Source organism: Leptosomus discolor, chromosome 7 (genome assembly GCF_034619465.1).
Source record: "Leptosomus discolor isolate bLepDis1 chromosome 7, bLepDis1.hap2, whole genome shotgun sequence".
Lineage (NCBI taxonomy): Eukaryota > Metazoa > Chordata > Aves > Leptosomiformes > Leptosomidae > Leptosomus > Leptosomus discolor.
In genome coordinates this window covers 42,599,022-42,625,595 of record NC_141397.1, presented here as the reverse complement: position 1 = coordinate 42,625,595, position 26,574 = coordinate 42,599,022, and the positions used below count along the sequence as shown (strand labels likewise).

General features: G+C 53.6%; 1 protein-coding gene across 1 annotated transcript; it reads left to right on the top strand.

The window, feature by feature from the left end:
* Positions 1–347: 347 nt before the first annotated feature.
* LOC147415265 (elongin-A-like) lies at positions 348–26,574 on the top strand. The gene is made up of 12 exons (XM_086468578.1): positions 348–725; positions 1,926–2,040; positions 2,418–2,573; positions 3,013–3,110; positions 3,396–3,576; positions 4,066–4,174; positions 4,449–4,606; positions 10,654–10,785; positions 18,638–18,769; positions 24,328–24,396; positions 25,842–25,973; positions 26,462–26,574. Exons 1-12 carry the CDS (start codon positions 348–350, stop codon positions 26,572–26,574), a joined length of 1,773 nt encoding a protein of 590 aa, XP_086324704.1.

The following is a 26,574-nucleotide window of genomic DNA, read 5'->3' as shown; positions in this document are numbered from 1 at the left end:
GAGAGAGAGAGACTGTAGGCAGCACTGACAAGAGTGGAGGGTCTGCAGGGGAGATGTGGGTTCCCTCTTCAGCTCTTGAATAGTCGCAAGCTTCCAATGGAATTGGCTACGTGCTGCAGGCCCGTGTCCGAGGTGCCGCTGCGGTGAGGTTCTCGGTGTCCATGGTGCCATTGTGATGAGGCTCGCTACATTCCAGGCACGAGGAGGGAGCCTGTCAGAGCAAGCGTGGAAGCCACGGAGGGCAGTTTGTCATCCTCAGTTCTTCTTTCAAACGCTTAACGCTTGACTGGGATACGAGAGCTGCAGGCTGGGAGAGGTACCCGGGTGAGCTCTGTGAGAAAGGGAACATGAGTGGAACCAAAGAGCGCAAGTCTTCTCACGAGCAGCAGCGACTGGATGGCAGAGGGAAGCGCAAAGTCTCTGTCGTGGACGAAAAATCAAAGGGCTTTTCTTCAAATTTTGGGGAGGGGGAAGAGAAGGATGAATTTGAACAACCCACAATGTCCTTTGAGTGGTACCTCAACTATGACCAGCCCCAGAAAAAGAAAAGGAAAGTGCTCAAGCCCTCTGTGTCAGCTGGGGAGAAAGACCAAGGGCACAGCAAACCGGACGGCTGCAGAGCCAGTGCCACCAGCTCAAGCCCAAGCCAGAAAAGTCCAAGCCGCAAGCGAACCAATGAGACAGAGGCAGAGAAGGAACTACCAGAGTCTCGTGAACCAAAGCGGGTAAGGTTTTGAAGGATCCGAAAAGGAAGAAAGGAGGTGGCATCAGCTGTTCTCGGGCCTCTGGCACCTGGGGCTTGTTAGTTTTCCCCTTGGAAGTGCTGGGCTTGGTTCTGCACCAGGGTGTGCTTGGGGTGTCTCATTGGTACTAGGTCTGTGACTCTTGGTTCCTGCCGGGAGCCACCGTGTGTTTCGTATGCTCTATGCCGCAGGCATTGCTTTGTGCTGTTGGAGCGGAGCTCTGCTGGAAAAGTGGGTGAAGAGAGAGAGGGGAGTAAAGAAATGCAATAGGCAAACCCCTCTTTATTAAAAAATGGGGGGGGGGGTGTGGGGGGGTGGTGTGTATTTAAAAGAGAACACCTTCAGCTCAGTCCTCGTAGGAGAGCATATTGGGCGTGATCTACTTTTAAGCATGCAGAATACCTTGAGATGTGGGTCACCTTCGAATCCAACCTAATGTGCAGTGCAGCTCCACCCGCCAGCGAGGTTCCCCTGTCCCTCCTCCCAAGTATCGATGCGTCTCTAAAATGGACCTTTCAAAAATCTCTGTCAGCACTACAATTTTCTTAACGAAATCCGTTGGCCTCCAGAAGTGGGGGACAAGTGGGAGATCTGGTGTTAACAGTGCAGCTGATTCTAGAAGACAGAACGGTAGGGGTCGGACAGACCTTCTTGGGTGAAAGCTTGAAAAATGAGCATTATTTCTGTACAAATTCATAGCCACATGAGTGCCAGGGTTTTGTATATAAACAGGGACTGATGTGCAAAACCTTTAGTGCCTCATCTTTTTACTCAAGTCTGGAACACTTTGCTCTTCAAAACAGTGTTTTTCCACTCTCGGCAGCATTTTAAAACCCTGCTTTGCCATTCGTTCTAGCAAGTGCCTCCTATCAAAGTTTTAGGTTTCCCTCAGCTCGTGAGATTCCCCTCTCCTCTGCCACTGTGGATGGCTCTTAGTGGAGGGAGCGGAGCGATTCCGATCCCCAATTTTGGCTTCTTTGTATTCACAGCCTGGACAGAGCCACAGTAACGTGGCAGAAGGGCAGCCTCCCCGTGAGGCTACGTTGTGGCGCAAGCTGAGGAGCGTTGAGGGGCTTATTCGACATAGCAAACAAAATGCAGTTCAGTGCTGTTTGTATGCTGGCAGGATGCAACGTTCTGCTGTATTGTTGGCTTACGTGCACGGACATCCTCTCCTTCCAGATACTTTTAGATGTGCCACCACCGTTACCAGACAACCCGCTGGCCCTGCTCCCGGCCCGTTACCGCCCTGTTCCTTGCATCAAGTCCACTGCCCGCTCCCAGGCAAAAGGGAAAGGTATGCTGGGCAGGAAAATAGGTTTGAGCGGGGCTGCAGCCATTGTTTGTGGGAGAGAGTGGGAGCAGATGCCGGCTGGGTTCAAGCCCTTCTGTTGGGGTCTGGTGTCCTGCGTCTGATGCCCAGAGCCTAGGTTTCAGAGGAAGGGGGCTGCTCTCCCACATGCTCTAGCAGAAATGAGGAAGATCCTTTGCTGACCCTTCCTGAGGCTTGGGCTTTGGACTTGCCCTTTCTGAACTAGGTGGCAGGTCTTTTAGAGAAGACTTCGCCCTTTAGGTCGCTTCTGGGTGACTCCAATTGGTGTCTGCTGTGCCATTCAGCAGGGTGGGCTCTTCTTTTCTCCGCTCTCTTCTTACTCCAAGTCTTTCACTTTACAGCAGTGTCGTCACCAGCTGAAGAGAGTGAAGAAGGTTTTAAAGGCTGCCGGGTGTATTCAAGGATGCCCGTGTATTCGGGTTCCAAGGCTACCTCCTTGCCCGAGATGCTGTCTCTGTATCAGCAATGCGTCAGAGTGCTCAGTAACAACATGGACTGCAAGTACCTTTCCTCATCTGTCTTAAAGTCCTGAGCCGTGCCTGGCGTCTTGGTAGCTTGTTTGTATACCTCTCCGCAGCATCTGGCTTGGAGCATGTGAAGAGTTGCCCCTTGTTGCAAGGCAAGCTAGCTAGTAGGGGACAGATCCCACTGAAAGCTCAGGTGCTGCGGGACTCAGCACCCAGCATGCTTTCAGGGAGTGCTAAAGCGCTGGAAATAGTGTGAGACAGAGTCTTGCGCACGCACCTCTTGACTTGGAGGTACTGGTGCCCGACGGCTCCCTAGAGCTACGGCACCTACGGTTCCTTCCTCCTTGCCCTCCTATTGCGTGGCGTCACGCAGCACTGCAGGTTTTTCCACCGCGTTTCAAGGCGTCAAGCCCTTTCCTCGGCAAGCAAGAAGCAGGATCGATACTGTGTGCATCTTGCTTTGCTCTAGCAATCCACGAAGCGAGTGGCGTCCCTTTCTCAGCTCTGAGGCCAGTATTGGAGAGATGCACCCCAGAGCAGCTGTGTCGCATGGAGGAATGTAATCATGTGAGTGCCTTGGCCTGGGGAAGGGAGGGTGAGGTGTGGAAGTGATGTTCTGTCCTCACTTGCAACAGCAGAATGGTAAAGACCAACGCTCTTTATAGCAAGGGGTGGCTTTTGCTAGTCTCGAGTTCCTGCATTTGCCATCGGCCGATCTCTTGCTGCAAGTTGGCCCCTAAGCCGTCTTGCCCTCTGTGCTATTCCAGTGGCACTGGCACTAGCTGGTGCCGAGGGAGAGAGGGGAGTGAAGGTGTCAGGAGGGATCCTAGCTTACGTGTGCCTTTGCTTCAGTTCCTCACTGAGGATACGGACCAACTGTGGCGCAATCACTGTCTCCGAGACTTCAAGAATGAGAAGCCAGAAGAGGCTGAGTCCTGGCGGGAGGCGTACTTTCGGCTTCGCGATGCACGCGAGCAGCGGCTGCTCGTGTTAGTAGGGAAGATCAGCTCGGCTTATGCCAACAAACCCAGAGGTAAAGTAGGGCTGAATGACCAGAGCGGGGTCTGGGAATGCTGCCTAGGGGATATCTTTGGGGCGAGGGGGATGGAAGGTCTTTTGAATGCCTGGTTGAAATCTAGTCCAATTTAGGAGATGCCTAGCTCTCTGTTCTTTCTGTGGCGGCCTTTGCTTAGTGGCAGGCTCTTGATTTCATCCATAGCGGTGTCGATGCGGACTAGACAGGGCAGAAAACCGGGGGGAGGGAGGCGGCGGGGGGGGGGGGGCATTCCTCCTCTTTTGGTGAACCTAATGAGAGCTACCGACCCGATCAGTCTGGTTTCTCACGGCCCATGTTGTGACTGCAAGAGGTTCGGAGCTTAGGGACTAGGCTATCACCAGAGCTTGGGAATGGGTGGACTGGGGAGAGGTGGCTGGAGCTTGCTGTAATAAGGCAAGCACTGAGGAGCCTCCTTTATATATAGTAGGTTGGGTCCAAGCAACGTTTCCCTCTGGCCTCCTACAGGCAGAGTGACCAAGGTGGCACTTATGGACTGTGCAGCGAAGCCCGCTTGGAACGTACACAGGAGACGAGAGCGGTTGGGAACTGGAGGACCTCCTCTTCCAAAGACCAAGTGAGCGTCTCTCTTTTCCTGGGAGCCCCTGCCAGCTTCCCGCTGAAGCTCTGCATCTGGCAGGAAAGGATACCGTGCGTCTGGGAGGTGTTTGTGCGGTGAAACTTGTAACTGTAATAGGCTCTTTCTTGCTGGGACGTATGGAGATCCTGGGCACCGCTGGCTCCGTGCGATATCAGCCGTGCTGCTGCGAACAGGTGTGGCTCGTGTCTGAAGAATCGCACCAGACCACAGGGATTCCCTTACTGCAGCGTCTGTCCCACCTCTGTTTCAGTACAAAACCAGTCCCGTACGTACCTAGCCAAAGCCGCGCTCCTGTGAGCGAGGAGCACTCGTGCGACGGGCCCAGCACCAGCAGCGCCCATTCTGTCTCTATCCCATCTTCAGCTAGAACCCGCTCCTCTAGTGGCGCCGGGAAACGACAAGGGAAGAGTAAGTACCAACTGCGGAACGTCCCTGTGGTCTCCTCGAGCTCCTCCTTTACAAACACATGAACCCGCTGCTTCTGCTGTGAGAGAAATGCAGGCTATGCAGGAGGGTTAACGTTGGTGGCCTCTCTTCTCTCCTCTCCCTAAGGAGAGCGTGAGAAAGACTGCCCAAACTTCTTGCAGAAGAAAAAGCATAGGGAAACAGCCGATTCGCCTGTCTGCTCGGCGCTGACTGTGTCAGCCTGTCCTAACGGTCCTAGTGAGGCAGAAACCCTGCCTTTTCCCTCCTGCTGTCCTTTGGTGCCTGTCCAGCCGTTTGGAACAAGGAAATTGTAGTGCAGCTCCCCTGGGAGGGAAGCAGGGAGAGTTTAAGCAGAGATCTGCGTTCCTGCAGTGCAGAAAGCAGAGTGGGCTCTCCTTGGTCTGTGACCTGAAAATACGACGAGCCACGATCAGAGAGCACACGCTTAGGCCCGCCTTGCGTCTCTTCTGCCAGGGCCGCGGCTTTGAATTGCTCTCTGCTCTCCTAGTCTGTGACTGCTGCTTTACCGCGTGGGGTTCTTGTTTGCTTTGTTTTGTTGGTTTGTTTTTTTTTCCCTTCTCTTTCTCTGTCGCAGACCTTTCACCCGTGACGGCAAAAACGAACAAAGATTTTCAGAAGAGCTTCTCTCGGAGATGAGTTTGCAGTGCAGATCTGGGACTTTCTCTCTCATGGGCGACTGGGAGTGAAGAGGGAGAAAGTACCCCACCCCCCTCAACAGCCCTTCTCGTTGAACTCTTTGGAGGCTGCCGCTGCTGGGAGAGGATTCGATCTGCACAAGACGACGGCACAGTGTTTTCTCTTTACTCTGGTCCCTTTCTCAGGTTCAAGCCCCCCTCTTTTCCCCCTGCCCTTAACATCCTGTTTCGGGCGCTGTCATTGGAAGATGGAGCGACTATTTGCTATTTGACCTCTTAATAAATGATAGAATTGTTTTAATTGATATTAAACTGCTCCTCTATCCCGCCTGTATTATTTACGTCGCTCCCAGTAGTCTCCCTCCTCCCAGTCCAGTACAAGGACCGGCCTCTCTGTGGCTCGAGCTGGCAGGAACCCATCTGTCTGAGGGGAGACACTGGGTGTCACTGGAGTCACTCCCCATGATCTGGTACCTGCTGGGCTCCAAGTCCCACCCGGACTCTCTGGGGCGGGTAGGACCGGCGGCCCATTTGCTCGTCAGTCCTTTGGCAAGCACGTCGAGTCCCGAGGCTTTGCTCTCTACCCATGTATGTTAATGAAACCTTAGCTCTTGACCTTTCCTCTGCTGTTACTATAGGTCTTGCACAGGTGCTTACGTTGCTGTACAGGGGTGCCAAGAGGCCTTGGGGACTTGTGCTCTGCTGCTGTGGTCTTCTGCTGGCTACTGGGAATAAAACTAGGAGGGGGTTGGGGAGAAATTTTACTGCGCACCAAGTCAGGTTTTAACTTTTCTTTTTTTTTTTTTTTTCCTTTCCCCTTGAAGAGAGAGAGGGGACTTTGCCTCTCAAATTGCAGACAGCTTTTAAATGTCGATGGAGGCATCGGCTTGTCTCTTGTAGTGGAAAGAAGGAATGATTTTGTCGTGTTCTCTGTGTGGAACTGGGAAGGATTTCTTTCCAGTTTGGAAGCCGTTTCCCCTGTATCTTTTGCCCTGACCCCCTCTTTGGAAAAAAAAAGCAAGGATTTTAGTCTTTGAACCTGAAGCCGCTTGACTGGGGTTGGAGGGAAGCGAATAACGGAACGCCGTTTGTTTCTAGTGCGTGCACACTTCATAGCCGGCGTTCAAAACGCTCGGTTGTACTTGGGGTGTGAGGAACTGGAGCTCTGGAAGGAGCAGGTGTGCGACGTGAGCCTGCAGACCCAGGGGTTGGTGGGAGTGTGAGGAGGTGCCCTGGAGCAGAGCTCCTCTGGGCAGGTTGGGGAGCCCGAGTGCTGCACGAGGCCTGTGGTTTCCGGTGGCCTCGCTGAGGCCGCAGCAGAGAGCGGGGAGCCGGCCACAACGGGGCAGTCGCTATTAACTGTGAAGTGAGCAGCAGAGGGCAGTTTTGGCCCGGGGGGCTGTGTTAGTCTTTGGTGGCCCCTGGAGAGGTGTCTTTCCGTGAACTCTGGAGTCTTTCTTCCCTATACGGGCTTCTGTTGTCTCGGCCCTCTGTTTGCCCGTTCTCCCGTTTCCTTGCCTTGGTTTCTCTTGGTTTCTCTGCATACGCCCAGGACGTGCCAGTCTAGGTGGCAAAGATGTCCTCGACCGTCTTCCTGCCTGAGGCTCCCTACAACACTGTAACTAAAAAGCTGGTCGACATCTCGGTGAAGGGATGTCCCAAACCACCTGGGTGGCAGAGGTAGAAGTACGTTCCCTTCACCTGCAGCCCCCTCACTGGGCTGCAAGTCGGAGAGGGCGCCTCTTCCCTCCCTGGCCTGCGGAGCCGCTGCACGAGCTGGCAGAGCCTCGCCTGGCAGCATGTGCGTGAAGAGAAAGAACCTTTTTCACTGGGGTATGGGGAGGGGAATGGAAAGGAGCGGGTCGAGAGGCAGTGGTCGCGGAAGGGATCAGTCGCCTTTTTAGCACAGACTCTAGTTGAGAGGAGAGAGAGAGAGAGAGACTGTAGGCAGCACTGACAAGAGTGGAGGGTCTGCAGGGGAGATGTGGGTTCCCTCTTTAGCTCTTGAATAGTCGCAAGCTTCCAATGGAATTGGCTACGTGCTGCAGGCCCGTGTCCGAGGTGCCGCTGCGGTGAGGTTCTCGGTGTCCATGGTGCCATTGTGATGAGGCTCGCTACATTCCAGGCACGAGGAGGGAGCCTGTCAGAGCAAGCGTGGAAGCCACGGAGGGCAGTTTGTCATCCTCAGTTCTTCTTTCAAACGCTTAACGCTTGACTGGGATACGAGAGCTGCAGGCTGGGAGAGGTACCCGGGTGAGCTCTGTGAGAAAGGGAACATGAGTGGAACCAAAGAGCGCAAGTCTTCTCACGAGCAGCAGCGACTGGATGGCAGAGGGAAGCGCAAAGTCTCTGTCGTGGACGAAAAATCAAAGGGCTTTTCTTCAAATTTTGGGGAGGGGGAAGAGAAGGATGAATTTGAACAACCCACAATGTCCTTTGAGTGGTACCTCAACTATGACCAGCCCCAGAAAAAGAAAAGGAAAGTGCTCAAGCCCTCTGTGTCAGCTGGGGAGAAAGACCAAGGGCACAGCAAACCGGACGGCTGCAGAGCCAGTGCCACCAGCTCAAGCCCAAGCCAGAAAAGTCCAAGCCGCAAGCGAACCAATGAGACAGAGGCAGAGAAGGAACTACCAGAGTCTCGTGAACCAAAGCGGGTAAGGTTTTGAAGGATCCGAAAAGGAAGAAAGGAGGTGGCATCAGCTGTTCTCGGGCCTCTGGCACCTGGGGCTTGTTAGTTTTCCCCTTGGAAGTGCTGGGCTTGGTTCTGCACCAGGGTGTGCTTGGGGTGTCTCATTGGTACTAGGTCTGTGACTCTTGGTTCCTGCCGGGAGCCACCGTGTGTTTCGTATGCTCTATGCCGCAGGCATTGCTTTGTGCTGTTGGAGCGGAGCTCTGCTGGAAAAGTGGGTGAAGAGAGAGAGGGGAGTAAAGAAATGCAATAGGCAAACCCCTCTTTATTAAAAAATGGGGGGGGGGGTGTGGGGGGGTGGTGTGTATTTAAAAGAGAACACCTTCAGCTCAGTCCTCGTAGGAGAGCATATTGGGCGTGATCTACTTTTAAGCATGCAGAATACCTTGAGATGTGGGTCAGCTTCGAATCCAACCTAATGTGCAGTGCAGCTCCACCCGCCAGCGAGGTTCCCCTGTCCCTCCTCCCAAGTATCGATGCGTCTCTAAAATGGACCTTTCAAAAATCTCTGTCAGCACTACAATTTTCTTAACGAAATCCGTTGGCCTCCAGAAGTGGGGGACAAGTGGGAGATCTGGTGTTAACAGTGCAGCTGATTCTAGAAGACAGAACGGTAGGGGTCGGACAGACCTTCTTGGGTGAAAGCTTGAAAAATGAGCATTATTTCTGTACAAATTCATAGCCACATGAGTGCCAGGGTTTTGTATATAAACAGGGACTGATGTGCAAAACCTTTAGTGCCTCATCTTTTTACTCAAGTCTGGAACACTTTGCTCTTCAAAACAGTGTTTTTCCACTCTCGGCAGCATTTTAAAACCCTGCTTTGCCATTCGTTCTAGCAAGTGCCTCCTATCAAAGTTTTAGGTTTCCCTCAGCTCGTGAGATTCCCCTCTCCTCTGCCACTGTGGATGGCTCTTAGTGGAGGGAGCGGAGCGATTCCGATCCCAAATTTTGGCTTCTTTGTATTCACAGCCTGGACAGAGCCACAGTAACGTGGCAGAAGGGCAGCCTCCCCGTGAGGCTACGTTGTGGCGCAAGCTGAGGAGCGTTGAGGGGCTTATTCGACATAGCAAACAAAATGCAGTTCAGTGCTGTTTGTATGCTGGCAGGATGCAACGTTCTGCTGTATTGTTGGCTTACGTGCACGGACATCCTCTCCTTCCAGATACTTTTAGATGTGCCACCACCGTTACCAGACAACCCGCTGGCCCTGCTCCCGGCCCGTTACCGCCCTGTTCCTTGCATCAAGTCCACTGCCCGCTCCCAGGCAAAAGGGAAAGGTATGCTGGGCAGGAAAATAGGTTTGAGCGGGGCTGCAGCCATTGTTTGTGGGAGAGAGTGGGAGCAGATGCCGGCTGGGTTCAAGCCCTTCTGTTGGGGTCTGGTGTCCTGCGTCTGATGCCCAGAGCCTAGGTTTCAGAGGAAGGGGGCTGCTCTCCCACATGCTCTAGCAGAAATGAGGAAGATCCTTTGCTGACCCTTCCTGAGGCTTGGGCTTTGGACGTGCCCTTTCTGAACTAGGTGGCAGGTCTTTTAGAGAAGACTTCGCCCTTTAGGTCGCTTCTGGGTGACTCCAATTGGTGTCTGCTGTGCCATTCAGCAGGGTGGGCTCTTCTTTTCTCCGCTCTCTTCTTACTCCAAGTCTTTCACTTTACAGCAGTGTCGTCACCAGCTGAAGAGAGTGAAGAAGGTTTTAAAGGCTGCCGGGTGTATTCAAGGATGCCCGTGTATTCGGGTTCCAAGGCTACCTCCTTGCCCGAGATGCTGTCTCTGTATCAGCAATGCGTCAGAGTGCTCAGTAACAACATGGACTGCAAGTACCTTTCCTCATCTGTCTTAAAGTCCTGAGCCGTGCCTGGCGTCTTGGTAGCTTGTTTGTATACCTCTCCGCAGCATCTGGCTTGGAGCATGTGAAGAGTTGCCCCTTGTTGCAAGGCAAGCTAGCTAGTAGGGGACAGATCCCACTGAAAGCTCAGGTGCTGCGGGACTCAGCACCCAGCATGCTTTCAGGGAGTGCTAAAGCGCTGGAAATAGTGTGAGACAGAGTCTTGCGCACGCATCTCTTGACTTGGAGGTACTGGTGCCCGACGGCTCCCTAGAGCTACGGCACCTACGGTTCCTTCCTCCTTGCCCTCCTATTGCGTGGCGTCACGCAGCACTGCAGGTTTTTCCACCGCGTTTCAAGGCGTCAAGCCCTTTCCTCGGCAAGCAAGAAGCAGGATCGATACTGTGTGCATCTTGCTTTGCTCTAGCAATCCACGAAGCGAGTGGCGTCCCTTTCTCAGCTCTGAGGCCAGTATTGGAGAGATGCACCCCAGAGCAGCTGTGTCGCATGGAGGAATGTAATCATGTGAGTGCCTTGGCCTGGGGAAGGGAGGGTGAGGTGTGGAAGTGATGTTCTGTCCTCACTTGCAACAGCAGAATGGTAAAGACCAACGCTCTTTATAGCAAGGGGTGGCTTTTGCTAGTCTCGAGTTCCTGCATTTGCCATCGGCCGATCTCTTGCTGCAAGTTGGCCCCTAAGCCGTCTTGCCCTCTGTGCTATTCCAGTGGCACTGGCACTAGCTGGTGCCGAGGGAGAGAGGGGAGTGAAGGTGTCAGGAGGGATCCCAGCTTACGTGTGCCTTTGCTTCAGTTCCTCACTGAGGATACGGACCAACTGTGGCGCAATCACTGTCTCCGAGACTTCAAGAATGAGAAGCCAGAAGAGGCTGAGTCCTGGCGGGAGGCGTACTTTCGGCTTCGCGATGCACGCGAGCAGCGGCTGCTCGTGTTAGTAGGGAAGATCAGCTCGGCTTATGCCAACAAACCCAGAGGTAAAGTAGGGCTGAATGACCAGAGCGGGGTCTGGGAATGCTGCCTAGGGGATATCTTTGGGGCGGGGGGGGTGGGGGGTGGAAGGTCTTTTGAATGCCTGGTTGAAATCTAGTCCAATTTAGGAGATGCCTAGCTCTCTGTTCTTTCTGTGGCGGCCTTTGCTTAGTGGCTTAGCAGGCTCTTGATTTCATCCATAGCGGTGTCGATGCGGACTAGACAGGGCAGAAAACCGGGGGGAGGGAGGCGGCGGGGGGGGGGGCATTCCTCCTCTTTTGGTGAACCTAATGAGAGCTACCAACCCGATCAGTCTGGTTTCTCACGGCCCATGTTGTGACTGCAAGAGGTTCGGAGCTTAGGGACGAGGCTATCACCAGAGCTTGGGAATGGGTGGACTGGGGAGAGGTGGCTGGAGCTTGCTGTAATAAGGCAAGCACTGAGGAGCCTCCTTTATATATAGTAGGTTGGGTCCAAGCAACGTTTCCCTCTGGCCTCCTACAGGCAGAGTGACCAAGGTGGCACTTATGGACTGTGCAGCGAAGCCCGCTTGGAACGTACACAGGAGACGAGAGCGGTTGGGAACTGGAGGACCTCCTCTTCCAAAGACCAAGTGAGCGTCTCTCTTTTCCTGGGAGCCCCTGCCAGCTTCCCGCTGAAGCTCTGCATCTGGCAGGAAAGGATACCGTGCGTCTGGGAGGTCTTTGTGCGGTGAAACTTGTAACTGTAATAGGCTCTTTCTTGCTGGGACGTATGGAGATCCTGGGCACCGCTGGCTCCGTGCGATATCAGCCGTGCTGCTGCGAACAGGTGTGGCTCGTGTCTGAAGAATCGCACCAGACCACAGGGATTCCCTTACTGCAGCGTCTGTCCCACCTCTGTTTCAGTACAAAACCAGTCCCGTACGTACCTAGCCAAAGCCGCGCTCCTGTGAGCGAGGAGCACTCGCGCGACGGGCCCAGCACCAGCAGCGCCCATTCTGTCTCTATCCCATCTTCAGCTAGAACCCGCTCCTCTAGTGGCGCCGGGAAACGACAAGGGAAGAGTAAGTACCAACTGCGGAACGTCCCTGTGGTCTCCTCGAGCTCCTCCTTTACAAACACATGAACCCGCTGCTTCTGCTGTGAGAGAAATGCAGGCTATGCAGGAGGGTTAACGTTGGTGGCCTCTCTTCTCTCCTCTCCCTAAGGAGAGCGTGAGAAAGACTGCCCAAACTTCTTGCAGAAGAAAAAGCATAGGGAAACAGCCGATTCGCCTGTCTGCTCGGCGCTGACTGTGTCAGCCTGTCCTAACGGTCCTAGTGAGGCAGAAACCCTGCCTTTTCCCTCCTGCTGTCCTTTGGTGCCTGTCCAGCCGTTTGGAACAAGGAAATTGTAGTGCAGCTCCCCTGGGAGGGAAGCAGGGAGAGTTTAAGCAGAGATCTGCGTTCCTGCAGTGCAGAAAGCAGAGTGGGCTCTCCTTGGTCTGTGACCTGAAAATACGACGAGCCACGATCAGAGAGCACACGCTTAGGCCCGCCTTGCGTCTCTTCTGCCAGGGCCGCGGCTTTGAATTGCTCTCTGCTCTCCTAGTCTGTGACTGCTGCTTTACCGCGTGGGGTTCTTGTTTGCTTTGTTTTGTTGGTTTGTTTTTTTTTCCCTTCTCTTTCTCTGTCGCAGACCTTTCACCCGTGACGGCAAAAACGAACAAAGATTTTCAGAAGAGCTTCTCTCGGAGATGAGTTTGCAGTGCAGATCTGGGACTTTCTCTCTCATGGGCGACTGGGAGTGAAGAGGGAGAAAGTACCCCACCCCCCTCAACAGCCCTTCTCGTTGAACTCTTTGGAGGCTGCCGCTGCTGGGAGAGGATTCGATCTGCACAAGACGACGGCACAGTGTTTTCTCTTTACTCTGGTCCCTTTCTCAGGTTCAAGCCCCCCTCTTTTCCCCCTGCCCTTAACATCCTGTTTCGGGCGCTGTCATTGGAAGATGGAGCGACTATTTGCTATTTGACCTCTTAATAAATGATAGAATTGTTTTAATTGATATTAAACTGCTCCTCTATCCCGCCTGTATTATTTACGTCGCTCCCAGTAGTCTCCCTCCTCCCAGTCCAGTACAAGGACCGGCCTCTCTGTGGCTCGAGCTGGCAGGAACCCATCTGTCTGAGGGGAGACACTGGGTGTCACTGGAGTCACTCCCCATGATCTGGTACCTGCTGGGCTCCAAGTCCCACCCGGACTCTCTGGGGCGGGTAGGACCGGCGGCCCATTTGCTCGTCAGTCCTTTGGCAAGCACGTCGAGTCCCGAGGCTTTGCTCTCTACCCATGTATGTTAATGAAACCTTAGCTCTTGACCTTTCCTCTGCTGTTACTATAGGTCTTGCACAGGTGCTTACGTTGCTGTGCAGGGGTGCCAAGAGGCCTTGGGGACTTGTGCTCTGCTGCTGTGGTCTTCTGCTGGCTACTGGGAATAAAACTAGGAGGGGGTTGGGGAGAAATTTTACTGCGCACCAAGTCAGGTTTTAACTTTTCTTTTTTTTTTTTTTTCCTTTCCCCTTGAAGAGAGAGAGGGGACTTTGCCTCTCAAATTGCAGACAGCTTTTAAATGTCGATGGAGGCATCGGCTTGTCTCTTGTAGTGGAAAGAAGGAATGATTTTGTCGTGTTCTCTGTGTGGAACTGGGAAGGATTTCTTTCCAGTTTGGAAGCCGTTTCCCCTGTATGTTTTGCCCTGACCCCCTCTTTGGAAAAAAAAAGCAAGGATTTTAGTCTTTGAACCTGAAGCCGCTTGACTGGGGTTGGAGGGAAGCGAATAACGGAACGCGGTTTGTTTCTAGTGCGTGCACACTTCATAGCCGGCGTTCAAAACGCTCGGTTGTACTTGGGGTGTGAGGAACTGGAGCTCTGGAAGGAGCAGGTGTGCGACGTGAGCCTGCAGACCCAGGGGTTGGTGGGAGTGTGAGGAGGTGCCCTGGAGCAGAGCTCCTCTGGGCAGGTTGGGGAGCCCGAGTGCTGCACGAGGCCTGTGGTTTCCGGTGGCCTCGCTGAGGCCGCAGCAGAGAGCGGGGAGCCGGCCACAACGGGGCAGTCGCTATTAACTGTGAAGTGAGCAGCAGAGGGCAGTTTTGGCCCGGGGGGCTGTGTTAGTCTTTGGTGGCCCCTGGAGAGGTGTCTTTCCGTGAACTCTGGAGTCTTTCTTCCCTATACGGGCTTCTGTTGTCTCGGCCCTCTGTTTGCCCGTTCTCCCGTTTCCTTGCCTTGGTTTCTCTTGGTTTCTCTGCATACGCCCAGGACGTGCCAGTCTAGGTGGCAAAGATGTCCTCGACCGTCTTCCTGCCTGAGGCTCCCTACAACACTGTAACTAAAAAGCTGGTCGACATCTCGGTGAAGGGATGTCCCAAACCACCTGGGTGGCAGAGGTAGAAGTACGTTCCCTTCACCTGCAGCCCCCTCACTGGGCTGCAAGTCGGAGAGGGCGCCTCTTCCCTCCCTGGCCTGCGGAGCCGCTGCACGAGCTGGCAGAGCCTCGCCTGGCAGCATGTGCGTGAAGAGAAAGAACCTTTTTCACTGGGGTATGGGGAGGGGAATGGAAAGGAGCGGGTCGAGAGGCAGTGGTCGCGGAAGGGATCAGTCGCCTTTTTAGCACAGACTCTAGTTGAGAGGAGAGAGAGAGAGAGAGAGAGAGACTGTAGGCAGCACTGACAAGAGTGGAGGGTCTGCAGGGGAGATGTGGGTTCCCTCTTCAGCTCTTGAATAGTCGCAAGCTTCCAATGGAATTGGCTACGTGCTGCAGGCCCGTGTCCGAGGTGCCGCTGCGGTGAGGTTCTCGGTGTCCATGGTGCCATTGTGATGAGGCTCGCTACATTCCAGGCACGAGGAGGGAGCCTGTCAGAGCAAGCGTGGAAGCCACGGAGGGCAGTTTGTCATCCTCAGTTTTTCTTTCAAACGCTTAACGCTTGACTGGGATACGAGAGCTGCAGGCTGGGAGAGGTACCCGGGTGAGCTCTGTGAGAAAGGGAACATGAGTGGAACCAAAGAGCGCAAGTCTTCTCACGAGCAGCAGCGACTGGATGGCAGAGGGAAGCGCAAAGTCTCTGTCGTGGACGAAAAATCAAAGGGCTTTTCTTCAAATTTTGGGGAGGGGGAAGAGAAGGATGAATTTGAACAACCCACAATGTCCTTTGAGTGGTACCTCAACTATGACCAGCCCCAGAAAAAGAAAAGGAAAGTGCTCAAGCCCTCTGTGTCAGCTGGGGAGAAAGACCAAGGGCACAGCAAACCGGACGGCTGCAGAGCCAGTGCCACCAGCTCAAGCCCAAGCCAGAAAAGTCCAAGCCGCAAGCGAACCAATGAGACAGAGGCAGAGAAGGAACTACCAGAGTCTCGTGAACCAAAGCGGGTAAGGTTTTGAAGGATCCGAAAAGGAAGAAAGGAGGTGGCATCAGCTGTTCTCGGGCCTCTGGCACCTGGGGCTTGTTAGTTTTCCCCTTGGAAGTGCTGGGCTTGGTTCTGCACCAGGGTGTGCTTGGGGTGTCTCATTGGTACTAGGTCTGTGACTCTTGGTTCCTGCCGGGAGCCACCGTGTGTTTCGTATGCTCTATGCCGCAGGCATTGCTTTGTGCTGTTGGAGCGGAGCTCTGCTGGAAAAGTGGGTGAAGAGAGAGAGGGGAGTAAAGAAATGCAATAGGCAAACCCCTCTTTATTAAAAAAATGGGGGGGGGGGGGTGTGGGGGGGTGGTGTGTATTTAAAAGAGAACACCTTCAGCTCAGTCCTCGTAGGAGAGCATATTGGGCGTGATCTACTTTTAAGCATGCAGAATACCTTGAGATGTGGGTCAGCTTCGAATCCAACCTAATGTGCAGTGCAGCTCCACCCGCCAGCGAGGTTCCCCTGTCCCTCCTCCCAAGTATCGATGCGTCTCTAAAATGGACCTTTCAAAAATCTCTGTCAGCACTACAATTTTCTTAACGAAATCCGTTGGCCTCCAGAAGTGGGGGACAAGTGGGAGATCTGGTGTTAACAGTGCAGCTGATTCTAGAAGACAGAACGGTAGGGGTCGGACAGACCTTCTTGGGTGAAAGCTTGAAAAATGAGCATTATTTCTGTACAAATTCATAGCCACATGAGTGCCAGGGTTTTGTATATAAACAGGGACTGATGTGCAAAACCTTTAGTGCCTCATCTTTTTACTCAAGTCTGGAACACTTTGCTCTTCAAAACAGTGTTTTTCCACTCTCGGCAGCATTTTAAAACCCTGCTTTGCCATTCGTTCTAGCAAGTGCCTCCTATCAAAGTTTTAGGTTTCCCTCAGCTCGTGAGATTCCCCTCTCCTCTGCCACTGTGGATGGCTCTTAGTGGAGGGAGCGGAGCGATTCCGATCCCAAATTTTGGCTTCTTTGTATTCACAGCCTGGACAGAGCCACAGTAACGTGGCAGAAGGGCAGCCTCCCCGTGAGGCTACGTTGTGGCGCAAGCTGAGGAGCGTTGAGGGGCTTATTCGACATAGCAAACAAAATGCAGTTCAGTGCTGTTTGTATGCTGGCAGGATGCAACGTTCTGCTGTATTGTTGGCTTACGTGCACGGACATCCTCTCCTTCCAGATACTTTTAGATGTGCCACCACCGTTACCAGACAACCCGCTGGCCCTGCTCCCGGCCCGTTACCGCCCTGTTCCTTGCATCAAGTCCACTGCCCGCTCCCAGGCAAAAGGGAAAGGTATGCTGGGCAGGAAAATAGGTTTGAGCGGGGCTGCAGCCATTGTTTGTGGGAGAGAGTGGGAGCAGATGCCGGCTGGGTTCAAGCCCTTCTGTTGGGGTCTGGTGTCCTGCGTCTGATGCCCAGAGCCTAGGTTTCAGAGGAAGGGGGCTGCTCTCCCACATGCTCTAGCAGAAATGAGGAAGATCCTTTGCTGACCCTTCCTGAGGCTTGGGCTTTGGACGTGCCCTTTCTGAACTAGGTGGCAGGTCTTTTAGAGAAGACTTCGCCCTTTAGGTCGCTTCTGGGTGACTCCAATTGGTGTCTGCTGTGCCATTCAGCAGGGTGGGCTCTTCTTTTCTCCGCTCTCTTCTTACTCCAAGTCTTTCACTTTACAGCAGTGTCGTCACCAGCTGAAGAGAGTGAAGAAGGTTTTAAAGGCTGCCGCGTTGTCTTGGTTTGAAAAGACAGGTGTCTGTGGAGGAAGGCAGGAGCCTCCCTTGAAATGGAGAGTGCAACCCCCTTCCCTCCAAACTATTATAATTTTGAAATTAACGGGCCTTCAGGCAAAGATATGGGGAATAGGAATAACAGTTCTTTACTAATATATATATAACACAAGGCAGGGAAAAACAAATAACCCCCTGGTTTACACTGACAGAGTCAGGAATACAACCTGACACCCTGTTAGGGTGGCAGTAGCAGTCCGATAAGATGCTGGCTGCAGTCCTCCTGAAGTGATGGGTGTAGTTCTGTGGAAGCAGCAATCAGGTAAAAGAGTCTGGTCTTCCTCCGAAGGTCCAGTGGTCGGCAGGTAGCTCTTGTCCTCTGGAACTCCAGTGGGGGGAAAAGCTCCTCTGGGAATCCAGTGGAAGAAAAGGCTGCTAGGGTGTTCAAAATCTCCGTTTTTATTTGGCATGGACTGCTTGGCTCCTTCCCCCCCCTCCCCGGGCGGAGTATCTCACAAAGGGATGGGGAGTCGTGAGGCAGTTCCTTGATGGGCCATTAACAGGAGATAGCCCAGGAGCGAGTTACCGATGGGTCAGACGATAAGGCATTGTTGTGCCCAGTAACAGGAGATAGTCCAGAGGGGGGAGGCAGGGAGCACCGCCCCACCTGATCTCAACACCTCCTGAAGATGGTAATAGAATATTATTTTTTTTTTTTTTCTTTTGGCACATTTTACACTGTAACCCAGGACACGGGTGTATTCAAGGATGCCCGTGTATTCGGGTTCCAAGGCTACCTCCTTGCCCGAGATGCTGTCTCTGTATCAGCAATGCGTCAGAGTGCTCAGTAACAACATGGACTGCAAGTACCTTTCCTCATCTGTCTTAAAGTCCTGAGCCGTGCCTGGCGTCTTGGTAGCTTGTTTGTATACCTCTCCGCAGCATCTGGCTTGGAGCATGTGAAGAGTTGCCCCTTGTTGCAAGGCAAGCTAGCTAGTAGGGGACAGATCCCACTGAAAGCTCAGGTGCTGCGGGACTCAGCACCCAGCATGCTTTCAGGGAGTGCTAAAGCGCTGGAAATAGTGTGAGACAGAGTCTTGCGCACGCATCTCTTGACTTGGAGGTACTGGTGCCCGACGGCTCCCTAGAGCTACGGCACCTACGGTTCCTTCCTCCTTGCCCTCCTATTGCGTGGCGTCACGCAGCACTGCAGGTTTTTCCACCGCGTTTCAAGGCGTCAAGCCCTTTCCTCGGCAAGCAAGAAGCAGGATCGATACTGTGTGCATCTTGCTTTGCTCTAGCAATCCACGAAGCGAGTGGCGTCCCTTTCTCAGCTCTGAGGCCAGTATTGGAGAGATGCACCCCAGAGCAGCTGTGTCGCATGGAGGAATGTAATCATGTGGGTGCCTTGGCCTGGGGAAGGGAGGGTGAGGTGTGGAAGTGATGTTCTGTCCTCACTTGCAACAGCAGAATGGTAAAGACCAACGCTCTTTATAGCAAGGGGTGGCTTTTGCTAGTCTCGAGTTCCTGCATTTGCCATCGGCCGATCTCTTGCTGCAAGTTGGCCCCTAAGCCGTCTTGCCCTCTGTGCTATTCCAGTGGCACTGGCACTAGCTGGTGCCGAGGGAGAGAGGGGAGTGAAGGTGTCAGGAGGGATCCTAGCTTACGTGTGCCTTTGCTTCAGTTCCTCACTGAGGATACGGACCAACTGTGGCGCAATCACTGTCTCCGAGACTTCAAGAATGAGAAGCCAGAAGAGGCTGAGTCCTGGCGGGAGGCGTACTTTCGGCTTCGCGATGCACGCGAGCAGCGGCTGCTCGTGTTAGTAGGGAAGATCAGCTCGGCTTATGCCAACAAACCCAGAGGTAAAGTAGGGCTGAATGACCAGAGCGGGGTCTGGGAATGCTGCCTAGGGGATATCTTTGGGGCGAGGGGGGTGGAAGGTCTTTTGAATGCCTGGTTGAAATCTAGTCCAATTTAGGAGATGCCTAGCTCTCTGTTCTTTCTGTGGCGGCCTTTGCTTAGTGGCTTAGCAGGCTCTTGATTTCATCCATAGCGGTGTCGATGCGGACTAGACAGGGCAGAAAACCGGGGGGAGGGAGGCGGCGGGGGGGGGGGCATTCCTCCTCTTTTGGTGAACCTAATGAGAGCTACCGACCCGATCAGTCTGGTTTCTCACGGCCCATGTTGTGACTGCAAGAGGTTCGGAGCTTAGGGACGAGGCTATCACCAGAGCCTGGGAATGGGTGGACTGGGGAGAGGTGGCTGGAGCTTGCTGTAATAAGGCAAGCACTGAGGAGCCTCCTTTATATATAGTAGGTTGGGTCCAAGCAACGTTTCCCTCTGGCCTCCTACAGGCAGAGTGACCAAGGTGGCACTTATGGACTGTGCAGCGAAGCCCGCTTGGAACGTACACAGGAGACGAGAGCGGTTGGGAACTGGAGGACCTCCTCTTCCAAAGACCAAGTGAGCGTCTCTCTTTTCCTGGGAGCCCCTGCCAGCTTCCCGCTGAAGCTCTGCATCTGGCAGGAAAGGATACCGTGCGTCTGGGAGGTCTTTGTGCGGTGAAACTTGTAACTGTAATAGGCTCTTTCTTGCTGGGACGTATGGAGATCCTGGGCACCGCTGGCTCCGTGCGATATCAGCCGTGCTGCTGCGAACAGGTGTGGCTCGTGTCTGAAGAATCGCATCAGACCACAGGGATTCCCTTACTGCAGCGTCTGTCCCACCTCTGTTTCAGTACAAAACCAGTCCCGTACGTACCTAGCCAAAGCCGCGCTCCTGTGAGCGAGGAGCACTCGCGCGACGGGCCCAGCACCAGCAGCGCCCATTCTGTCTCTATCCCATCTTCAGCTAGAACCCGCTCCTCTAGTGGCGCCAGGAAACGACAAGGGAAGAGTAAGTACCAACTGCGGAACGTCCCTGTGGTCTCCTCGAGCTCCTCCTTTACAAACACATGAACCCGCTGCTTCTGCTGTGAGAGAAATGCAGGCTATGCAGGAGGGTTAACGTTGGTGGCCTCTCTTCTCTCCTCTCCCTAAGGAGAGCGTGAGAAAGACTGCCCAAACTTCTTGCAGAAGAAAAAGCATAGGGAAACAGCCGATTCGCCTGTCTGCTCGGCGCTGACTGTGTCAGCCTGTCCTAACGGTCCTAGTGAGGCAGAAACCCTGCCTTTTCCCTCCTGCTGTCCTTTGGTGCCTGTCCAGCCGTTTGGAACAAGGAAATTGTAGTGCAGCTCCCCTGGGAGGGAAGCAGGGAGAGTTTAAGCAGAGATCTGCGTTCCTGCAGTGCAGAAAGCAGAGTGGGCTCTCCTTGGTCTGTGACCTGAAAATACGACGAGCCACGATCAGAGAGCACACGCTTAGGCCCGCCTTGCGTCTCTTCTGCCAGGGCCGCGGCTTTGAATTGCTCTCTGCTCTCCTAGTCTGTGACTGCTGCTTTACCGCGTGGGGTTCTTGTTTGCTTTGTTTTGTTGGTTTGTTTTTTTTTCCCTTCTCTTTCTCTGTCGCAGACCTTTCACCCGTGACGGCAAAAACGAACAAAGATTTTCAGAAGAGCTTCTCTCGGAGATGAGTTTGCAGTGCAGATCTGGGACTTTCTCTCTCATGGGCGACTGGGAGTGAAGAGGGAGAAAGTACCCCACCCCCCTCAACAGCCCTTCTCGTTGAACTCTTTGGAGGCTGCCGCTGCTGGGAGAGGATTCGATCTGCACAAGACGACGGCACAGTGTTTTCTCTTTACTCTGGTCCCTTTCTCAGGTTCAAGCCCCCCTCTTTTCCCCCTGCCCTTAACATCCTGTTTCGGGCGCTGTCATTGGAAGATGGAGCGACTATTTGCTATTTGACCTCTTAATAAATGATAGAATTGTTTTAATTGATATTAAACTGCTCCTCTATCCCGCCTGTATTATTTACGTCGCTCCCAGTAGTCTCCCTCCTCCCAGTCCAGTACAAGGACCGGCCTCTCTGTGGCTCGAGCTGGCAGGAACCCATCTGTCTGAGGGGAGACACTGGGTGTCACTGGAGTCACTCCCCATGATCTGGTACCTGCTGGGCTCCAAGTCCCACCCGGACTCTCTGGGGCGGGTAGGACCGGCGGCCCATTTGCTCGTCAGTCCTTTGGCAAGCACGTCGAGTCCCGAGGCTTTGCTCTCTACCCATGTATGTTAATGAAACCTTAGCTCTTGACCTTTCCTCTGCTGTTACTATAGGTCTTGCACAGGTGCTTACGTTGCTGTGCAGGGGTGCCAAGAGGCCTTGGGGACTTGTGCTCTGCTGCTGTGGTCTTCTGCTGGCTACTGGGAATAAAACTAGGAGGGGGTTGGGGAGAAATTTTACTGCGCACCAAGTCAGGTTTTAACTTTTCTTTTTTTTTTTTTTTCCTTTCCCCTTGAAGAGAGAGAGGGGACTTTGCCTCTCAAATTGCAGACAGCTTTTAAATGTCGATGGAGGCATCGGCTTGTCTCTTGTAGTGGAAAGAAGGAATGATTTTGTCGTGTTCTCTGTGTGGAACTGGGAAGGATTTCTTTCCAGTTTGGAAGCCGTTTCCCCTGTATCTTTTGCCCTGACCCCCTCTTTGGAAAAAAAAAGCAAGGATTTTAGTCTTTGAACCTGAAGCCGCTTGACTGGGGTTGGAGGGAAGCGAATAACGGAACGCGGTTTGTTTCTAGTGCGTGCACACTTCATAGCCGGCGTTCAAAACGCTCGGTTGTACTTGGGGTGTGAGGAACTGGAGCTCTGGAAGGAGCAGGTGTGCGACGTGAGCCTGCAGACCCAGGGGTTGGTGGGAGTGTGAGGAGGTGCCCTGGAGCAGAGCTCCTCTGGGCAGGTTGGGGAGCCCGAGTGCTGCACGAGGCCTGTGGTTTCCGGTGGCCTCGCTGAGGCCGCAGCAGAGAGCGGGGAGCCGGCCACAACGGGGCAGTCGCTATTAACTGTGAAGTGAGCAGCAGAGGGCAGTTTTAGCCCGGGGGGCTGTGTTAGTCTTTGGTGGCCCCTGGAGAGGTGTCTTTCCGTGAACTCTGGAGTCTTTCTTCCCTATACGGGCTTCTGTTGTCTCGGCCCTCTGTTTGCCCGTTCTCCCGTTTCCTTGCCTTGGTTTCTCTTGGTTTCTCTGCATACGCCCAGGACGTGCCAGTCTAGGTGGCAAAGATGTCCTCGACCGTCTTCCTGCCTGAGGCTCCCTACAACACTGTAACTAAAAAGCTGGTCGACATCTCGGTGAAGGGATGTCCCAAACCACCTGGGTGGCAGAGGTAGAAGTACGTTCCCTTCACCTGCAGCCCCCTCACTGGGCTGCAAGTCGGAGAGGGCGCCTCTTCCCTCCCTGGCCTGCGGAGCCGCTGCACGAGCTGGCAGAGCCTCGCCTGGCAGCATGTGCGTGAAGAGAAAGAACCTTTTTCACTGGGGTATGGGGAGGGGAATGGAAAGGAGCGGGTCGAGAGGCAGTGGTCGCGGAAGGGATCAGTCGCCTTTTTAGCACAGACTCTAGTTGAGAGGAGAGAGAGAGAGAGACTGTAGGCAGCACTGACAAGAGTGGAGGGTCTGCAGGCGAGATGTGGGTTCCCTCTTCAGCTCTTGAATAGTCGCAAGCTTCCAATGGAATTGGCTACGTGCTGCAGGCCCGTGTCCGAGGTGCCGCTGCGGTGAGGTTCTCGGTGTCCATGGTGCCATTGTGATGAGGCTCGCTACATTCCAGGCACGAGGAGGGAGCCTGTCAGAGCAAGCGTGGAAGCCACGGAGGGCAGTTTGTCATCCTCAGTTCTTCTTTCAAACGCTTAACGCTTGACTGGGATACGAGAGCTGCAGGCTGGGAGAGGTACCCGGGTGAGCTCTGTGAGAAAGGGAACATGAGTGGAACCAAAGAGCGCAAGTCTTCTCACGAGCAGCAGCGACTGGATGGCAGAGGGAAGCGCAAAGTCTCTGTCGTGGACGAAAAATCAAAGGGCTTTTCTTCAAATTTTGGGGAGGGGGAAGAGAAGGATGAATTTGAACAACCCACAATGTCCTTTGAGTGGTACCTCAACTATGACCAGCCCCAGAAAAAGAAAAGGAAAGTGCTCAAGCCCTCTGTGTCAGCTGGGGAGAAAGACCAAGGGCACAGCAAACCGGACGGCTGCAGAGCCAGTGCCACCAGCTCAAGCCCAAGCCAGAAAAGTCCAAGCCGCAAGCGAACCAATGAGACAGAGGCAGAGAAGGAACTACCAGAGTCTCGTGAACCAAAGCGGGTAAGGTTTTGAAGGATCCGAAAAGGAAGAAAGGAGGTGGCATCAGCTGTTCTCGGGCCTCTGGCACCTGGGGCTTGTTAGTTTTCCCCTTGGAAGTGCTGGGCTTGGTTCTGCACCAGGGTGTGCTTGGGGTGTCTCATTGGTACTAGGTCTGTGACTCTTGGTTCCTGCCGGGAGCCACCGTGTGTTTCGTATGCTCTATGCCGCAGGCATTGCTTTGTGCTGTTGGAGCGGAGCTCTGCTGGAAAAGTGGGTGAAGAGAGAGAGGGGAGTAAAGAAATGCAATAGGCAAACCCCTCTTTATTAAAAAATGGGGGGGGGGGTGTGGGGGGGTGGTGTGTATTTAAAAGAGAACACCTTCAGCTCAGTCCTCGTAGGAGAGCATATTGGGCGTGATCTACTTTTAAGCATGCAGAATACCTTGAGATGTGGGTCAGCTTCGAATCCAACCTAATGTGCAGTGCAGCTCCACCCGCCAGCGAGGTTCCCCTGTCCCTCCTCCCAAGTATCGATGCGTCTCTAAAATGGACCTTTCAAAAATCTCTGTCAGCACTACAATTTTCTTAACGAAATCCGTTGGCCTCCAGAAGTGGGGGACAAGTGGGAGATCTGGTGTTAACAGTGCAGCTGATTCTAGAAGACAGAACGGTAGGGGTCGGACAGACCTTCTTGGGTGAAAGCTTGAAAAATGAGCATTATTTCTGTACAAATTCATAGCCACATGAGTGCCAGGGTTTTGTATATAAACAGGGACTGATGTGCAAAACCTTTAGTGCCTCATCTTTTTACTCAAGTCTGGAACACTTTGCTCTTCAAAACAGTGTTTTTCCACTCTCGGCAGCATTTTAAATCCCTGCTTTGCCATTCGTTCTAGCAAGTGCCTCCTATCAAAGTTTTAGGTTTCCCTCAGCTCGTGAGATTCCCCTCTCCTCTGCCACTGTGGATGGCTCTTAGTGGAGGGAGCGGAGCGATTCCGATCCCAAATTTTGGCTTCTTTGTATTCACAGCCTGGACAGAGCCACAGTAACGTGGCAGAAGGGCAGCCTCCCCGTGAGGCTACGTTGTGGCGCAAGCTGAGGAGCGTTGAGGGGCTTATTCGACATAGCAAACAAAATGCAGTTCAGTGCTGTTTGTATGCTGGCAGGATGCAACGTTCTGCTGTATTGTTGGCTTACGTGCACGGACATCCTCTCCTTCCAGATACTTTTAGTCGTTACAGCCCTGTTCCTTGCATCAAGTCCACTGCCCGCTCCCAGGCAAAAGGGAAAGGTATGCTGGGCAGGAAAATAGGTTTGAGCGGGGCTGCAGCCATTGTTTGTGGGAGAGAGAGTGGGAGCAGATGCCGGCTGGGTTCAAGCCCTTCTGTTGGGGTCTGGTGTCCTGCGTCTGATGCCCAGAGCCTAGGTTTCAGAGGAAGGGGGCTGCTCTCACCACATGCTCTAGCAGAAATGAGGAAGATCCTTTGCTGACCCTTCCTGAGGCTTGGCTTTGGACTTGCCCTTTCTGAACTAGGTGGCAGGTCTTTTAGAGAGAAGACTTCGCCCTTTAGGTCGCATTCTGGCTGGTGACTCCAATTGGTGTCTGCTGTGCCATTCAGCAGGGTGGGCTCTTCTTTTTCCTCCGCTCTCTTCTACTCCAAGTCTTTCACTTTACAGCACGTGTCGTCACCAGCTGAAGAGAGTGAAGAAGGTTTTAAAGGCTGCCGGGTGTATTCAAGGATGCCCGTGTATTCGGGTTCCAAGGCTACCTCCTTGCCCGAGATGCTGTCTCTGTATCAGCAATGCGTCAGAGTGCTCAGTAACAACATGGACTGCAAGTACTCTTTCCTCATCTGTCTTAAAAGTCCTGAGCCGTGCCTGGCGTCTTGGTAGCTTGTTTGTATACCTCTCCGCAGCATCTGCTATGAGCATGTGAAGAGTTGCCCCTTGTTGCAAGGCAAGCTAGCTAGTAGGGGACAGATCCCACTGAAAGCTCAGGTGCTGCGGACTCAGCACCCAGCATGCTTTCAGGGAGTGCTAAAGCGCTGGAAATAGTGTGAGACAGAGTCTTGCGCACACACACCTCTTGACTTGGAGGTACTGGTGCCACCGACGGCTCCCTAGAGCTTACTGGCACCTACGGTTCCTTCCTCCTTGCCCTCCTATTGCGTGGCGTCACGCAGCACTGCAGGTTTTTTCCACCACGCGTTTCAAGGCGTCAAGCCCTTTTCCTCAGGCAAGCAAGAAGCAGGATCGATACTGTGTGCATCTTGCTTTGCTCCTAGCAATCCACGAAGCGAGTGGCGTCCCTTTCTCAGCTCTGAGGCCAGTATTGGAGAGATGCACCCCAGAGCAGCTGTGTCGCATGGAGGAATGTAATCATGTGAGTGCCTTGGCCTGGGGAAGGGAGGGTGAGGTGTGGAAGTGATGTTCTGTCCTCACTTGCAACAGCAATGGTAAGAGATCCAACGCTCTTTATATAGCAAGGGGTGGCTTTTGCTAGTCTCGAGTTCCTGCATTTGCCATCGTCCTGCATTTGCCATCGGCCGATCTCTTGCTGCAAGTTGGCCCCTAAGCCGTCTTGCCCTCTGTGCTATTCCAGTGGCACTGGCACTAGCTGGTGCCGAGGGAGAGAGGGAGTGAAGGTGTCAGGAGGGAGTCCTAGCTTACGTGTGCCTTTGCTTCAGTTCCTCACTGAGGATACGGACCAACTGTGGCGCAATCACTGTCTCCGAGACTTCAAGAATGAGAAGCCAGAAGAGGCTGAGTCCCTGGCGGGAGGCGTACTTTCGGCTTCGCGATGCACGCGAGCAGCGGCTGCTCGTGTTAGTAGGAAGTTCAGCTCGGCTTATGCCAACAAACCCAGAGGTAAAGTAGGGCTGAATGACCAGAGCGGGGTCTGGGAATGCTGCCTAGGGGATATCTTTGGGGCGAGGGGGGTGGAAGGTCTTTTGAATGCCTGGTGAAATCTAGTCCAATTTAGGAGATGCCTAGCTCTCTGTTCTTTCTGTGGCGGCCTTTGCTTAGTGGCAGGCTCTTGATTTCATCCATAGCGGTGTCGATGCGGACTAGACAGGGCAGAAAACCGGGGGGAGGGAGGCGGCGGGGGGGGGGGGCATTCCTCCTCTTTTGGTGAACCTAATGAGAGCTACCGACCCGATCAGTCTGGTTTCTCACGGCCCATGTTGTGACTGCAAGAGGTTCGGAGCTTAGGGACGAGGCCTATCACCAGAGCTTGGGAATGGGTGGACTGGGGAGAGGTGGCTGGAGCTTGCTGTAATAAGGCAAGCACTGAGGAGCCTCCTTTATATATAGTAGGTTGGGTCCAAGCAACGTTTCCCTCTGGCCTCCTACAGGCAGAGTGACCAAGGTGGCACTTATGGACTGTGCAGCGAAGCCCGCTTGGAACGTACACAGGAGACGAGAGCGGTTGGGAACTGGAGGACCTCCTCTTCCAAAGACCAAGTGA